The 16733-nt window shown below is 41.4% G+C and overlaps 3 protein-coding genes across 3 annotated transcripts; 2 read left to right on the top strand and 1 right to left on the bottom strand.

Annotated features, from left to right (window-relative positions):
* Positions 1 to 7527: 7527 nt before the first annotated feature.
* Positions 7528 to 8193, top strand: MELLADRAFT_104475 (uncharacterized protein; the record flags this gene model as incomplete). Its single annotated transcript, XM_007407461.1, has 2 exons — positions 7528 to 7859; positions 8046 to 8193. 2 exons carry the CDS (start codon positions 7528 to 7530, stop codon positions 8191 to 8193), a joined length of 480 nt encoding a protein of 159 aa, XP_007407523.1.
* Positions 8194 to 8810: 617 nt separating this feature from the next.
* Positions 8811 to 9921, bottom strand: MELLADRAFT_104476 (uncharacterized protein; the record flags this gene model as incomplete). Its single annotated transcript, XM_007407521.1, has 6 exons — positions 8811 to 9018; positions 9080 to 9198; positions 9263 to 9358; positions 9421 to 9449; positions 9496 to 9712; positions 9787 to 9921. The coding sequence occupies 6 exons, from the start codon at positions 9919 to 9921 to the stop codon at positions 8811 to 8813; spliced, it is 804 nt and encodes a 267-aa protein (XP_007407583.1).
* A 423-nt stretch (positions 9922 to 10344) lies between these two features.
* Positions 10345 to 12178, top strand: MELLADRAFT_104477 (uncharacterized protein; the record flags this gene model as incomplete). The annotated part of the gene is made up of 5 exons (XM_007407462.1): positions 10345 to 10509; positions 10593 to 10847; positions 10909 to 11220; positions 11283 to 11435; positions 11498 to 12178. The coding sequence occupies 5 exons, from the start codon at positions 10345 to 10347 to the stop codon at positions 12176 to 12178; spliced, it is 1566 nt and encodes a 521-aa protein (XP_007407524.1).
* Between the last annotated feature and the right edge of the window lie 4555 nt (positions 12179 to 16733).

The following is a 16733-nucleotide window of genomic DNA, read 5'->3' on the forward strand; positions in this document are numbered from 1 at the left end:
CTGTTCTTTCACTTTCTCAACTTCATTTTCTCATTTTCCTTGAAACCTTTTTCTCAATTCAATTCAAATTCAAAATTTAAATTAGAAATCTCAATTCGATATGAAACTCAATTCAAATTAAACTCAACCACTTCAAACACTTTCAAAACATCACTAAGTCATACATACCCTAAGGCTCTAAAAACAACTAAGTCTACAATCAAGAATTATCATTGTAAGAAAGGAGAAGTATATAGGACTTAGCATATCAGTCATTTATGCAATCAAGGTCAGTCCTTCTTTCTTTCTATGTAGATCCCCCAGAATACTTACTGACTATGTCTTGAGTTGTTTGGGACAACAGTGCTTGGTTTTGTTTGCTCCATAATGTGTAGACTACCAAATTAGGAAACAAATATGCTTCCATCAGAGTTTCAGCAAATTTGATTGACAAGAAATGGACCTACATATCAAACAGTCCATATGACAGTATCCTTCTAGCACAGTCTGTTGCCCATTTTCCCATCAATCATGATCTCCACCATAATATAACTGGTTGCATATTTTCCATCAATTGTTATCCTTCTATTTCTGTTCTACACATTTACTGACTTAACTTGGTTCTTATCACCTTTTCCACTCTTCCTAGTTAGTTCAAAACACCAAATCTAGCTCAAACAATAACACAATGGCAATGGAGCTTGCAGAAGGTCTAGCTAATGCAGAGGAATCAGTTGTTTGGGACACTGAACACATTCATGTATGTTATTATACTCATAAGTTAAGGCTTGTTGTTACAGAAGGCTTCAAGTAGCTTGGTATCAAGACATCAAAATCAAAGCCTTCAAATCCCACCAACTTCACAATCCCCATTCCAATCATTCAAGTCGCATCAGTTGATATCAACAACAAAAATAATTTACTGTTCAGATGAAGACAACTACAATCTTAATCCTCAAAAGTATCAGCACAGTATTAGGACCTTGTGAGAGTGTGACCAGGAGATACTAGATGACAGTCCTATGGTGATTATAAGATTGCAACGTGAGGATTGAAAGATCCCTCACACAGTCACAGTATAGACTCGAGTGAATCTCAGTACAAGCATATTCTACTAAGGGCTCATAACACACAGAATAAATTCAGACAAAGAGTATGAAGGTGATATGGATGGGGATGTGTACCACTGTATTCCCTATCATACTTGGCTGCCAGAAGTTAGGTGGTACAATCTTTGTCTTTACATTGTTTCCCTTTATATTGATATGTGTGTATGTCTATTTCTTTTTTCTTTGCTTCTCACTTCACATCTGTTATCAGGCCAAGAAATTCAATGGCTTGTTATGCCAGAGCAGGGGAAGTCCAGGCGAGTTCAAAGCAAAGTGGTCTCAACTTGGCTATCACAGACCTTAGCCCTTTTCTTGCTGGGGTTTGCAATGGAACATCAATTTGGATGTATCTAACTGCCTGTGCTCAGCCTCAGCCTGCAATGTGAGTTTTCCTACCTTTTCTAAACTTTCTTTCTTATATTTCTGAATTGACTTTGATCAATCTTGAGAGGTCAATGTAGTTTTGACATCTAATTATCAGACACAATACTACCATCACATACCAATCTTGATTGAAGAATGGGATGCCCTCAAGTTTTTTGAACAAGGTTTTGGAGGTAACTTGGTCTGTGCTTTTTCATGATCACAGTCATTTGGGCTTTGGGTACTCTACTGATTTGACTTTGTGAGGTAGTTCCTACTATTCAGACACAAACCTGAGATAAACCTGACACAAGACTGACACAGAATCCCTAAGCAGAGGTCCTCTAACAGTGGGGACCCTGCCCGTGGGCACTGTGTGTATTCTCTGGATTGTAGTCAGTTGAAAATTTTGAGAACTTTTGACACCAAGTTTTTTAAATGTGTATATGGAGTTCATGAGGCTATAGACAGTACTCTGATAATTTTGTACTTTGGAATCAGTTAAAATGATATAAGATCCCACTATTTTCCGCCCGTTCGGCAAATACCCGGCGCCCCCTTGTTTTGGGGCATTACCCGAAGTACCCGACACAACCCGAGTGCACACAGCCAAAATTTTAGTGAGTCGGACCTCAGGGGCTCTTTAGGGGCTCCTTACGTAATCACAGTCTCACGTCTGAGCCCCTGATTGACCTTCTTTCGCCCTATTTCAACCAATAGGGCGATAAACTCTACACCAGCCTCTCCAAAAGAGTCAAAAGGGCTCTTCATTAAAGGGGAGCCTGGACCGGCCTGTGTACATGTTGGACATCCTTATTGTAGACGGGCAAATAGATGGAACGGGAACTAGCAGACTAGTGTTAGTGATTGAACTATCGAAACAACGCAGATTGTGACAATTGCAAAAGTAGAGAGAGAGAAATATAAATCTACCTAGCAGACTAGTGTTAGTGATTGAACTATCGAAACAACACAGATTGTGACAATAGGAAAGTAACACAAGAAGTAGGAAGAAAACAACACTATATATATGAAACATGTTTCATCGTGGTGTTACATAGATGACAAAAGAGGAAAATGTGAAACCAGTCTAGATCCCAACTTCCAATATCTTCCACCGGTCTAAACCAAAAACAGGTGAGCTAAGGCTGGATGCCTAGCCATCTCTGATGCCTTGCCATCCATAGCCGTAACACCCCCCCCTCAACCTTTTAGAGGTTTACCATACTAAGACATGCAGATGTTCTTCTTATGAATTTGAAAGATTATATTACCAAGTGATTTTGTTAAAATATCAGCTTTTTGATTTGGTCCATCCACCCATTCAATTTTCAAATTACCGTCATAAATTTGTTCGTTTACATAATGAAATTCTCGAGCTACGTGATGAGAGTGTTTTGTGAGATGTAGATCTTGTGCGATTTTAATTGCTGTTGTGTTGTCGCATTGTAGAGTAGTGATGAAACTCAATTGAAATATATCTTGAAGAAGATTTTGCACCCAAATCGATTCCCTCGCTGCAACCCCAAGAGCCATATACTCCGCATGACATGTGGAAGTGGCCACACAACTTTGCCTTCTTGACGCCCATGAGATAACATTACCAAACAAATACACCGCAAAACCGTGCGTTGATCTGGAGAATTCACCCCCCAGTTCGCATCACAGTAAGTTACCAAGTCATTACCATCTACCATTTTCTTAAATCTAATACCATCATTTTTCGTACCACTAAGATACCTCAACAGGTGTTTCAAAGCCAACCAATGTTCATCATTGGGTCTTGAGGAGAACCGAGCCAGGTAATTGACCGCATAGGCCATGTCGGGTCGTGTTCCGATTGCCAAATAGGAAAGTGATCCGAGAATAGAGAGATAGGAGGATGCGTTGACACCTACTGCATTCTTATCAGAAGTGTCGAGATGGAGGTTAGCAATCATAGGTGTTGCTGTTCGAGAAGTTGCGAACCCCGTGGATTCGAGTATACTTGCTGTGAGTGTCGGTTGTGAGAGAAAGATTTCACCCGGAGCTTGACTTATCTTGATTCCTACGATTTGGTCAAGGTTGTCGTTCCAGGTCAGTTGGAAGCTTTTAAGAAAAGATTCTCGAATGAAAGAAATAATGTCCATTGATGATCCACAAATGACTCCATCGTCGACGTGAATCCATAACATCGCAGTGTCGTTCTTGTAATGAAGGACATATAGGCTTTGATCATTGACGCAATATTTGCATCCCATGCCTGATAGAACACTTGAGAAGTGTTTCCACCAGCAACGAGCCGCTTGTTTGGTTCCATACAAGGCTCGTTTAAGGAGAAGGACCAAAGCAGGATGAGAAAGCGATATTCCTTCAGCCGGTCAAACATAGATCGTTTCGTCGATTGGGCTGTGAGGATAAGCAGCAACAACATCGAAGCCTCTGATAAACCAACCTTTATTAACTTGAACAGAAAAGATGATCATCAATGACGTGAAACGAGCTGTCGGCGCGAAGGTTTCCGAGAAGTCGATTCCTTCACGCTGCGTGAAACCTCTAACAACAAATCTTGATTTTCTTTTAATAACATTTCCATTAACATCAACCTTCTCAGCAAATACCCACTTAGATGACACAGTCTTTTCTCCTTCCGGCAACACAACTTCTTCCCAAACACCCAATTTAACCAACATATCAATTTCTTTCTTGCACGCCTCTTTCCATTCAGCACTATGTTCTCCATTCATGGCATCCTGATAGCTTCGTGGGAGACGCTGAGCAATACCTGCCGCCTTCGCCTGAAGTAGTTGGATGGCTTCATCTTGTTCCCTGATCGTTTCGGTAAAGAACTTGTCGTCCAACAGATACAAAATCGACAAGGATTCAAAGAGATTACGAAGTTCTTCATGATCACGTATTGGTTCATTTGTAGTGAGGATATGGTGAAGAGAGTGTGGTTCGGAAGGCTGTTCGATGTTTTGATGAATGTCTTGAATTGTAGAATTAGATTTTTTGTTAAGCCATCTGGCATGACCAGAATCGATAAAATCATTAGTAAGAGGATTCCAAAAGCGCCATCCTTTACTTCCTTCAAGGTACCCAACAAACCGACACTTGATAGCTCTATTGTCCAACTTTCTTCTTTTCTCAGCAGGGACATGAACGAACGCGTAAGACCCGAAAATCCTAAGATGATCAACTTGAGGAGCAAAACCAAACATAAGTTCGGTGGGAGTCTTCGAACCAGTGTTGGAGTTCGGAGTTTTGTTGTGAAGATCAGTGGCCGTTGTGATAGCAAAACCCCAAAAACGCTGAGGTAAACCTGAATCTCGTAACAAAACTCTCATTCCACCCTGCACCGTTCTGTTTGCTCTTTCGATCGATCCGTTCTGTTCATGAAAATAAGGTAAAGATGTCTGAATTTTGATACCACGCTCTGCAAAGTACGCTTTCAAAGCATTGTTAACAAACTCCCCACCTCCATCAGTTCTCCAATGTATGACCTTGTTGCCTGTCCTTCTTTCTGCTTCAGCGATATACGTTTGAATGTGTTTGGTAGCCTCGTGTTTAGCTTTGAGGAGATAAGTTCGCATGAAAGTTGAATAGACGTCCCTTATCTCGAGTGAATATTCAGCGCCTGAAACAGTTTTCACAGGGAAGGGTCCACACAGATCAGCAACTACGAGTTGGAGGGGAGAATCATAAGAAATGAGAGATGGTCCGATTGTGGATGTCTTTGTGGATTTTGAAATCGCGCAATCTTCACAAGGTACTGTTTTGGTTAGCTTTTCAGGAAGTCCTACACAAGAACCGTCTCGAACAAGCTTCAAAAGAGTGCGGTCATTAGGGTGACCCAGGCGTCGGTGCCATAACATAAAATCACCTAATACAACTGCCGTAGTAATATCAGGATTGACTGCCCTGAGGATCCATTTCCTGCCAGAGCGATGAGCCGTGATGACTCTTGAATTGTTTCTCCACAACTCAATTCCAACCTTTGAATTCTTGAAAGTAATACCGTCTTCTTCTAGTTGAACTCCAGAAAGCAAGCTATGTCTCAAAGTCTCACATAAGTACACGTTCTTGATTTCTAAAATTTCCGAAGAATTCATTACATTGCATATACGGACAGAACCAACACCAGTGATAAAAGAAGAAACGGAATTGTTTGCCATCTTAACTGGAAGAGGATTAATGTTTTGTAATGAAGTAAAATAAGACCGGTTATTGAATACGTGGTGTGTTGCACCCGTGTCAAATATAATGGTTGAAGGTGAAATGTCAGTATCCATTTGTGAGATATGGATGTGATTGGCATTGACCCACCCGGTAAAATCGACGTCAGCGAATTGTGGTTCAACAATCCTGGCGTCCGATGTCGAAGCCGATGCTGGTGATCGCTCCTTAGCCTTCTTGGCCCTACAATCCTCCTCCTTGTGACCTTTCTTCTTACAGTAAAAACACTTGATCTTAGGTTTCTCATACTTCTTCACCACAGCAGCCAATCCTTCAGTAATACCACTAGCACCTCTCCTATGAGCGATATCCGCAGCACCTAGAGCCCAGGTCATGTTGGACGATCCGACTGAAGCCTGAGGATTGGCTCGAATAATCGGTTCGAATGTGTGAGTGACATCCGGAAATCCAGTAGGCATACTGTTGGCTAAGATTGCTGCAAAGTCATCGTCATTTGTCATCATACCCGACCTTTCCAACTTTCTTCTAATACCTGATATTCTTGCTATATGATTATTGATGGTGTCAGATGAAGGGTCGTACTTTCTGGTGTGTAAGTCGTTGTGAAGTGATATCCTGCTTGCATACGTTTGGCCGGAAAACTGAGCCTTCAAATAACCGTATCTTTCAGAGGGAATAGAAGACACTTGATTTAATCGAAGACTTAGTTGTTTATCAATGGTCCAATGCATAAGGGACACAACTCCTTCGGCGTAGTCGTTATTCCAGCCGAATTGGGTAGGTAAGACACCAGGACGGAGGTACGTAGAACAACCAGCAAAGTGTTGTAGCAGTCGATGGAAATCGGCATCCCAGATGTCGAAGTTGGATCCATCAGCAGCTAAAGTGGCAAGTCTGTCGAGTTTGATGGGGCAAGCTTTCCATAAAGCAGCGAATGAGGTATCGCTAGGATCGATGGGTTTTGTTTGAAATATGTTCGTAACATGAGATACGTGTTGCGATTGGACGTTCTGTTGATTATTTTGAACGTTCAAAGTCTGATCTAAACTGGCGTTTGGAGGAATTTGATTGATTTGATTGTTGTTGTTTAAATGACCAACTCCAGCGGAAGCTGGAGCCTCGATACCTTGCATGTTGCCTGGTACAATTTGGTCAGTCATTCCGGATTCGTCTAAATCTTCAATAGTAGAAGTGAAACGAGGATGAGTAGTTGATCCGGTGTTTGCGGTTTTGAAAGAGTTGTCTTCTATGCCTTCTGGTAACGTAAAGCTCATAACCTGTAGACGGGCAAATAGATGGAACGGGAACTAGCAGACTAGTGTTAGTGATTGAACTATCGAAACAACGCAGATTGTGACAATCGCAAAAGTAGAGAGAGAGAAATATAAATCTACCTAGCAGACTAGTGTTAGTGATTGAACTATTGAAACAACGCAGATTGTGACAATAGGAAAGTAACACAAGAAGTAGGAAGAAAACAACACTATATATATGAAACATGTTTCATCGTGGCGTTACATAGATGACGAAAGAGGAAAATGTGAAACCAGTCTAGATCCCAACTTCCAATATCTTCCACCGGTCTAAACCAAAAACAGGTGAGCTAAGGCTGGATGCCTAGCCATCTCTGATGCCTTGCCATCCATAGCCATAACACTTATAACTCCCCACTTGCCTCCCCCTTTTCCCCCCTGTCTCCTTTCATACTTATCCTGAACTAATGCAATTTGATTCCAAACAACGTCATGAAAAACGGTGATTCTATCCTTATCAAATGCTCTTCATACTCTAGGTGGAATCAAGTGGGAAAATGTAGCCCAAACCCTTTACGGATGTGTCTCTACCACACCATCAGGAGCTCTCGACCCAATTGAAAGGAATCGCAGTAGTTTCAGCTATCATGTCATCTGACCAACCTCAAATAGAAGCTCGACGACTTCGGCAAACGCTCGATAAGCATAACATAGCACTTGAATCTTTTTCAAGTCGTAAATCAAAATCTTCAATTCTTTCATCACAAGGATCAGAATCATACTCTGAATATTTATCATCAGTGATCTCATTCAAATGTTCACATCATTGTCGTCAACTTATTCATCATATCACCAATACAGTCGTTCAAAACAATTGCGCAAATCTCACATTATCATTGAGAAATCTTACATTAGCATTAAGATGTTCTCCAATGATGTCATCAAGTATAGAAGAAGTGGAAGAATCAGTTCAAGCCATGTCATTCCTTCAACCTCTTATTGTTGTGTCTTGTTTCTTTTCTCATTTCAATCAATTCATGACATTCCTTTGACCTCTTTGTGGTGTCTTTAAACCCCTTTTTTCTCTCGTGTCAATTCATTCCTTTTGATTTCTTGTTGTCAATTAATTGGTTGTCTAAACCTTTGTATGCACCTGTTGTCGTAGCTTTTGTATCGATGATCATGATGGATCGTTTTGTTTGTTTGTTGGCATTATGCCACCTATGCTATGTTATGCCATACCAACCATTGTTGCTGTCTGTGCATCAGGCTTGTGCTCCAGCAGTTGCCTGCCTCTGCTGCAGACTGAGTAACAAAAGCAAAAAAAAATGTAAGAAAACAGAGCCCCCAAGGGAGCCCTTTTTCTCGCAAGGGGCTCTACACCACAGAGGTGTCTTGACCGGCTACAGACGGGCATGGCAGGCCAGCCGCAGACCGCCAGCCCTTGCATAGGGGCAGGCCGTCTTGCAATAGCCCTCACGCGCGACGCCTCCCAGGCGCCTACTGGCTTCGCCTGCAGGCCGGCTGGTTTGGGCCTGCAGGGCGTCTGTAATTCGCCTTCCGACGGTCAGCAGGCACCATGGCCCGACGCTTCGCCGGATTTTCAGATTGGTCATTTGCCGGTATTTGGACATTGTGATACGGATAGCTCCAGCTCAGCTCAGCTCACAGCTCAGCTCAGCTCAGCTCACAGCTCAGCTCACAGCTCAGCTCAGCTCAGCTCAGCGGCTCGCGGGTACAGCCAGAAAATTCATGAAATCCAATGGATTTCACAGTGACAATCTATAGACAAGTTGGAGGGAGGAACTCCGCACTGTGAAAACCACTTTCAAGAAAACAGAAACCTTGAGGAAAAAAAACACTAGCGCAACATTGATTTTGTACTTTTATCGATTGAACAAACTTAAATATGAATAAGCAAAGAGATTTGTTAATTTTGATTTGCTGCTGGATTATGGACCGAGTTCGTATTAGATCCAGAAGGAGTCGGATTACCCCCGCCCTCAGACATGCGCGCCATGATCGCCTCGTCCGATGGCAAGTCCAAAGTGACTTTTGGCTCGCGTGCTTGCAGGTCCTTGAACCAAACTTTCCCATCAAAGTACTTGCGGTCCTCGTCATAGATTATTTGATAAAAGCTGTCTTAGAAACGATGTCAGCATTCATTGAAAAAAGATAAGTACATATACGATTGCTCACGCAGTCGTATAGTCATCATTCCCCTTTGATCGTAGCTCGGAAAGCTTCCGATCCACTACAGCCCAAATGGATTCGGAACCTCTACCCCCTTTGAGCACCAACCGCGCAGCTTCTCGACGCTGAGCAGAAAAAAAAAGGTATGAGCGAGTAGTTATACAAAAATCATTGTTTCCTTTGACCCACGAGATAGGCGATTCGTGCCCGTGTTGGCCGATCGGTCGCTGCCCACACTACTTCCACGCCAACCTTCTCCCCGGCAACTCCACACCTCACAGCCACCTATATTTTAAATATACACAATTAAACAGATGATGTATATTCAGTTAATTGTAAAAACTTACACGTTGGACCATTCCTTTGATATGGGGAACTGCAATGTCCACCCGCTCTTTGGTTTTAGAGTCATGGATGCCTACCAAGAGCTGCTCTTGTTGTGAGTTTCACTGATCCCCAACACGAGAGATGAGATAGCGGAAGACTACCCACCACATTGTGCAATTTTTCCCTCGCCTGTTTTCCAGCCTTTTTGAGGGCGCTGGCATAGCACTGTGTGTCGGGGGCTTCTTCCACACCACAGATTTGGCGAGGAAGGTGTTCGGCCGCAAATACCGCGCCCTCTTTCGCGACTGTTTTCTATAGTATACCAAACATCAGAGAGAGCGAGTCAAATACTTATAAAACACCACTGTAAACAATGGGTACCTTACCTTGATAGTATTAAATAACGAGTCTGGAAGATACCCTTCCAACGCGTTTTCGAGAGCGGTATATGACTGAATTGTTGGTGAGAAAAGGAGTTTGAGGGCCAAGGGGTTGATCAACCCCTTGGAAGTGAAATACATATCGATCTCAGCATCTCTTTTTGTACATTTGCTATGTACAAAAGAAACAAGCCTTACAAGAAGTTTGGGGCTAGCCCGCCACTGTGGGGCGCTGTTAGAATCCGCCAACGCGGATGCTGGGGCTGGTCCTATGTTTGAGGAGCGTAGCCGTATCCCTCTTTTTGTGAGAGTAGAGAGCCGGTGAGAGGTTTTGTGAGAGTTCGTTTGTATTTTTATTTTTTGTGTACAGTCGTTGTTCAGTCACGACCTGTACTTGGCTGGGAGTGGCTGGTGGCTAAAGAAGATTCGAGAAAAGAGATACAGAGCAATACTTGTGCGGTTTGTACAAGCCAGTATCTGTAAAATGAGAAATTTGGACTTGGATAAGCTTAGTAGCTCAGCTTATCTTTCAAATCCCGTCACTTTCCAAAGTTTTATCACGAGATGTGGGAGTTGAAAAAATACCCAATCCTACGACCAATACTTCCTCAGCCAACCCCCGGAATTCAGACTGGATTTGGATGTCCAATCTGCCCGCGCAATGAGAAACACCCATTGGAATACGTTAATGTTCACCGCGCAAATAATAATGAACTGATTGGCTTAAGAGTGCGTAAAGTTTCATCTATTGCAAATAGTTCTTTCAGGTGTATTGATTGAGCCTTTGATGATTGATGATTGTGGTAATATAGTGCTCGACATTCAAAAATGCTTCACATTTCTTTCAGACACCTTATAAAAAGCACATCCTGGCCCAAGTTCAACTTCATAACGAAAAAGCCAAGAACCCAGCCTCTCTTTCCAACTTGCTAAACTCGAAAGCCGACTCGCAATTGAACACAGACGAAGAATCTAGTTTGGGTAAATGCAAAGGGGTCAATGGTCTTTATGCATCTGGGCATCGTGAGACTTGCCTGAAGCGATGTCCAAATAAGCTATGTCAACAAGTAAGTAGGTTATTATACATCCTATTTTCTCAAAACTTAACTGACAATGATGTATATGAAGTGCTGCCGTCATAGAGCAGTACAGGTTTGTCCACATCATCAAAATCGCGGTTCTGAAGCTCTCAAACCACCCACCCCATCGAACCCAACTTCATCATCAGTGTTCCAAAGCACTGCATCCGATAGGCTTTTGGCACCATTGCCAACACGCCGGGCAGTAAACCGTCCCACTCAGTGTGCTCAAGCTGATAGAGTGATTCTCAAAGATCTATCTCAGGATGCTCTTGTCCACTATAACATTGAAAGACGTCGTACTCAGAATGAAAAAGATGGGATATGTACAAAGAACTTGAAGCTCCGAGTTTGGCTGAAGGTGTGTTTGGGACTTTTTGAAATCAATTTGCTGAAGTTGAACTCTTGCAACTTTTCTGATAGGCAGGTGAAGGGTTTGTGATTGGGGCTCAGGCCACCGACTTCCCTCGATTTGCTCTGATTGAAAGCAAACCCTTACGCGACTCAGCACTCAACGAGCTTAAAGACCGATGGGATACTCAATTGGAAATACTTCAGGAAGACTCTATGGAATGGGTGTGTTGACTTTGAAACACGATCCTCGATCTCTTACCTTACTGATCCTGTTCGGCTCTTAGATTTTGAGTGATGCGAGTTTAAGCTACACATACAGACGTTCAACAACCGATTTATTAGTTAAAGTATCTGGATTACGAGAGATTGATTGTATTGGACTTGAAAAAGAACTTCAAAAGATCAAAGAAGCACACTCATCAAAACCGCCCATCCGCACTCAAGCTTCCTCACTCGATCTCAGCTCTTATCTTTCAATGGATGGGCCAATGGGTGTATGGGGTCACGAAAAAATGACAACTGGCACTTCAAGTGACGAGTCGGACAGTTCAGAAATTGAGGTGGTGTCATCAAACGTTCACCGTAAACGAAAGCTTACCAATCAGACTGAAACAGCGTCTTCTCAAAAGAAGCCTTGTCTCAATACTCGAACTTGGCCTGGCAAGACATGCAAGCTATCCGAGCTCATTCTTTGGTGTGATAAGGCACCAAAAGGCTGTTCTTCAAAAGTTCCAAAGAGCACCTGGTTCGAAATATTCGGTGACCGATTCGATCCTGATAAAGAATTTAAAACCCCTTATCGATATCGAACTTGGGTTTTAAAGAAGAAATCCGACCTTGTTGAGTGGATGACAGATAGGCCAAATGCTACAATTGATGAAGCTAAGAACAAGTTCATAAAATCCTTTCGCGAAGTCGCATCTCTCCGCAAAGGTACTTGTGCCAACCCGGTTGTTGTAGAATGAGATTCCCGTCTTGATGTGGGCCTCTTCTTTTAGAAAAAGTACAGTTCCTTATTAGCAATACTTCAATTTGTTTCTTGTCAACTAGAATATCATTGCATAGATATGAACACAAATCATTATACCGTCTTGCTATCATTGAAATATCAGAGTTTCCATGACTAAAAGGCTCTCGAGATTGAGACTTCAAGCTGAAGATCACTAAGTCAATAGTTAGATCCTTGTGCCACCTACACCATAGTCCTAGATCAATTGCTCTTATGATTGAGATCATTCAAAAACAGGTTGATCGACACATTCTCACATATAAGTCAATTATAATTGATCATTGTTTACTTCAAATCTCAGGAGTTTCTTAATTTGTTTTGAGTTCAACAAAATCACGTGTTTGTTGTCACAATCAAACAGCCTAGAACAACTAAAACATCCACCCCTTTGTTATAAAACTTACATCAGCTCGTGCTTTTAGCTTTTTCTCCAACCATCCATTTCGTAATCTGACCATCTCCTCCAAAAAAAAGTTATATCAAATAGCATTCATTCCCCTGCAAATGGATGCAAAAGCACCGTACCAAATGTTTGTCAGTTCGGCAGCAGATGAATTGAACATCCACTTGCCACCTTTTTTTAGGTCTGGTATCTTGTTTGGATCGGTAAACTCTTGGCAGAATTGATCGGACTCTTTATGTGAGCACATGTGGAAAACATCAACTGGAATGACAACATCTTTGAATGCTTCTGCATCCTTGGGATTACTCCAAATGTGATGGACCAAATTGCATGCATTATCGTAGAAAATGAGGTTGGGGAGCCGTTCCGGGAAAGAGTCCAGTATTAATTGCTGTGATATATATTGATGTCAGCTAGAATCACATCAATTTCTAAGTGTATCACTGACCTTCACAGCACTGGGAGCTTCTGCTCGAAAGAAAGTAGACCGTGCCAAGATGATACCGCAGGTACTCACAATCAGCTGATCATTGTGAGTTCGACAGCGTGACATACAGGGTTTGCGGCCCTTATTATGATTGGTCTGATTTCCAATGTCTTCAGGATTGTTGTCAATATCTTGTCCTCCATATCTTCCAGCTTCATGTGCTCGATCAAATTCATCAACATCAACGAGTGTTGATTCATCTAACTCTGCTGTCCAACAATTCTGATGGACCAATGGGTCTGTTGGTAGTTTGGCTCCAGGGCGCGATAGCTTTGATGCCATGGTAAAATTTTGACGCTTGCGGTGGTGAAACTGATTTGAGATAGCAATATGTTCAGAATCATTGCAGGTGTCATAGTCAGGTCGACGTGGCCTTATACAAGGCTGAACTACACATTGATCCTTCAAGATACGTTGATGGGTTTCACATAATCTATCATGAATGCTTGTCAATGGATTGAGACAAGGGCCATCGGGCATTGGAGAGTTTGCTAATTCGGCTATTTTCTTTAATTGATCACTTGAAGCACTACAGCACCAATGTCCAATAGTGACCCCATCAGTAACACAAGCACGGATTGCTATATTAACACAAAAGACAAGGTTTTAACATGTCAGAAAAACAATCAAGATAAAGAGCAGGATAATATTGGTACCTTTATTTTCATCGGAGACATATAGACATTTGTCACACGCGTGGTCTCTATACTCAGTACCAGATTTGGACCAATATTCAAGTTGTTCTTTCATTGCTTTTAAATATCTTGAAGAGTCGAGGCCAGTGTTTGGGACAGTAAGGACAGCACCTCGGAGATCAAAGTGATACAATAGGCGGTGAATATCCAGTGCATCACTGCAGACTTTGTGTGACATCAACGCTCCAAAGGATTGTTCTTCTTTGAATTTGATTGATTCATCACTTGGATTCTGCTTGTTATACAAGTTAACAAGGTTGAATATTGAGACACTAGGCATGAATTAGACAAGAGTGAGTTTTTCCTCATAGATAATAGATAGATACCAAAGAAAAACCATCAAATGCTTACTGGGCCAACATCTGCATAAAGGAGAAATACTCAGCGAGTTCCCTAGTCATAAAGTAGTGTTGATGCACTTGAAAAATCTCTGGATCTTGTCCTTGTGCTTTGGTGTAAAAATATTGAGTACCCTTGCGTGAATAGTATGAAGGACGAAATGCAGTAGAACAGCCTATGAAGTAAGTATCCTCATGAGTGCTTTGAATTTCTCATACGCAAGACAAAAATATGAATCACCTTCACAATACAGACATACAATTCTTATGGTTTGTATTCCATCAAGACAATAAAGATAGCCGTTGATAATGTTGTTTTCCTTGACAGGAATATGTTTAAGATGATTTGGATCACAGAACGGGCAATGCTTGACCGGTGGATAGATAAAACAAGTTGGAATTTGAGGATCAAAAATTAAACCAACCTTCCTCACCACTTCAGGTGGGCTGACTAGACATCTTTCCAGAAAAGGGAATGTATATACCCATAGGTGGGAAAGAGCTGGACGTGGTATTATCTGCTTGAGTGCTTCAAAGAGGTATTCTACGTGGGAATAAGTTTCCAATAAATTTAAACCACGGCCGGCACGTTGAAGTAAATCACCCCCAAGATGACAAAAGCGAACAAGATCTTCTATTTGAAGGTTATTATATATATCAGGGATGGTCTTAAGCTTTCTAACAAAGTCCTTGATGAACATGGTTGTGCCTAGGCAAGATAAATGTATGGCGTGTGAGATGTCTTCCAAACAATGGCAGACTTTTTATCTTGTGAATATCACTTGCACAGTTGTGTCGAGTTTCATATTTACAAATCCGACATGCTGGATTTCTATCTTACATGTCTCACATCCCATCACTCGGATTTCAGATTATCAGGTTTCAATCCCTGTTGATTAGCATGATGGCTCTCTTATATGTCTCTCCGTATCGCTCACTAATCATTCAAACTATTATTTACACATTCATTTGAGCTCAATCACCAAGATTATTAGTTCAAGGTGCTAAAGCTGAAGTAATAAAGGAGAACGATTTAAGTAAAACAGAAAAAGTGTTCAATTGAATTTTTGAAAGAAGGACGTGGTCAAACTCAGCTGCTTGAAAAGATTTCCTACGCGTACTGAAGTACTGAAAGGAAAACGATTCAAGTAGCATGCAAAAAAAAGTGTTCAATTGAGTTTTTGAAAGAAGGACGTGATCAAACTCAGCTGCTTGAAAAGATTTCCTACGCGTACTGAAGTACTGAAAGGAAAACGATTCAAGTAGCATGCAAAAAAAATGATCATTATATTTTTGAAAGAAGGAGGTGATGGAAGTGAGCTGCTTGAAAAGATTTCCTACGCGTACTGAAGTACTGAAAGGAAAACGATTCAAGTAGCATACAAACGAAAAAAGCGAGTGTCAGATTTTTGACACGTAAGGAATTGATGTGTGACAAGATTACGAATGATTATACTCGGTGGGACAATGAGATGCTGAGCGTTTATATAAAAAATAAAGATGATAAAAATACAATTCCAAATGAAGTGCTTTTGCATGGCCAGGCTAACTGATAAAAAAATTGATTCATTAGTATCGGGCTGAAACAAGGGCCCAGGAGATTAAATGTCCTGTGCTCCGTGAGATCCCTGAGGAAAAGATACTCCTGCCATTTTCCACCATCTGTTTAAGAGCATCCGCACTCGTTTGCGGTTGTTAACTTGGTCATGTGCGGTAACAACCTCTACATTAAGTAAATAATTACTTAACGTGACCAAATTTCACACTCGTGCCAAAATTACCTGCACGGTAGTTAACTAACTTGAGAGGTAATTTGAGTTTCCACACTGATGCAGAGTTTACAGACTCAAAATATACCAAACAAAAAAATCAATCGACTTTTCAGTCAATCAGTGCATTTCAAGCGATCCCTGCCAGGGAAGAAGAGCTTTGGGACAGGGAAGTTCATTTGAGAGTAACTTGAGATCTCATCACCACTGGATGGTTGGCACAGAGAGGTTTGTAGACAAGCAAACAAAAATTCATTGCACCATCAATTAAAAGTTGTCATGTTGAAGACCATTGAGAATTTGAAAAGAAATGCAGATAATGAAGACCCTTTTGCATAGTTCCCCTCTACAGTTGAATGTGATATCTATTTTTCAAATCCTTTTGAAGTCAATCCAAACGACAAGACATGTTCAAAACCTTCTAAAATCAAAACAAACGATCAGAAATTGATCCACTTTGATCTAAAACCCTTTTAAACCCAATTCGATATTGATAAATCTAAAATCTCAATGAACATATATATAATCACATGTAAAGTAGAACAATCTTAATCAATGTTGGATAAAGAGAATCATACAGTAAGAAACCAGACATACCCATTAGTTTGATGAATTAGAAGACAGTCGGGTCTCCATTGATTCTTAAGTCGGGTGTTTTGAGTCGAGAGGAATCAAGAGGAGTTGAGTCGGAGTTGAGTCAAGTTGGCAAGTTGGCAAGTTGGTGTGCTTGAGAAGTGAAGAGGGGGCTGGTAATTTGGCTACCACATGCGTTAGCCAATCGGTAAATTTACCGATTCGCTAACGCAAATCGATCAAAAG

The sequence above is a fragment of the Melampsora larici-populina genome (genome assembly GCF_000204055.1).
Source record: "Melampsora larici-populina 98AG31 unplaced genomic scaffold MELLAscaffold_9, whole genome shotgun sequence".
Classification (NCBI taxonomy): domain Eukaryota; kingdom Fungi; phylum Basidiomycota; class Pucciniomycetes; order Pucciniales; family Melampsoraceae; genus Melampsora; species Melampsora laricis-populina.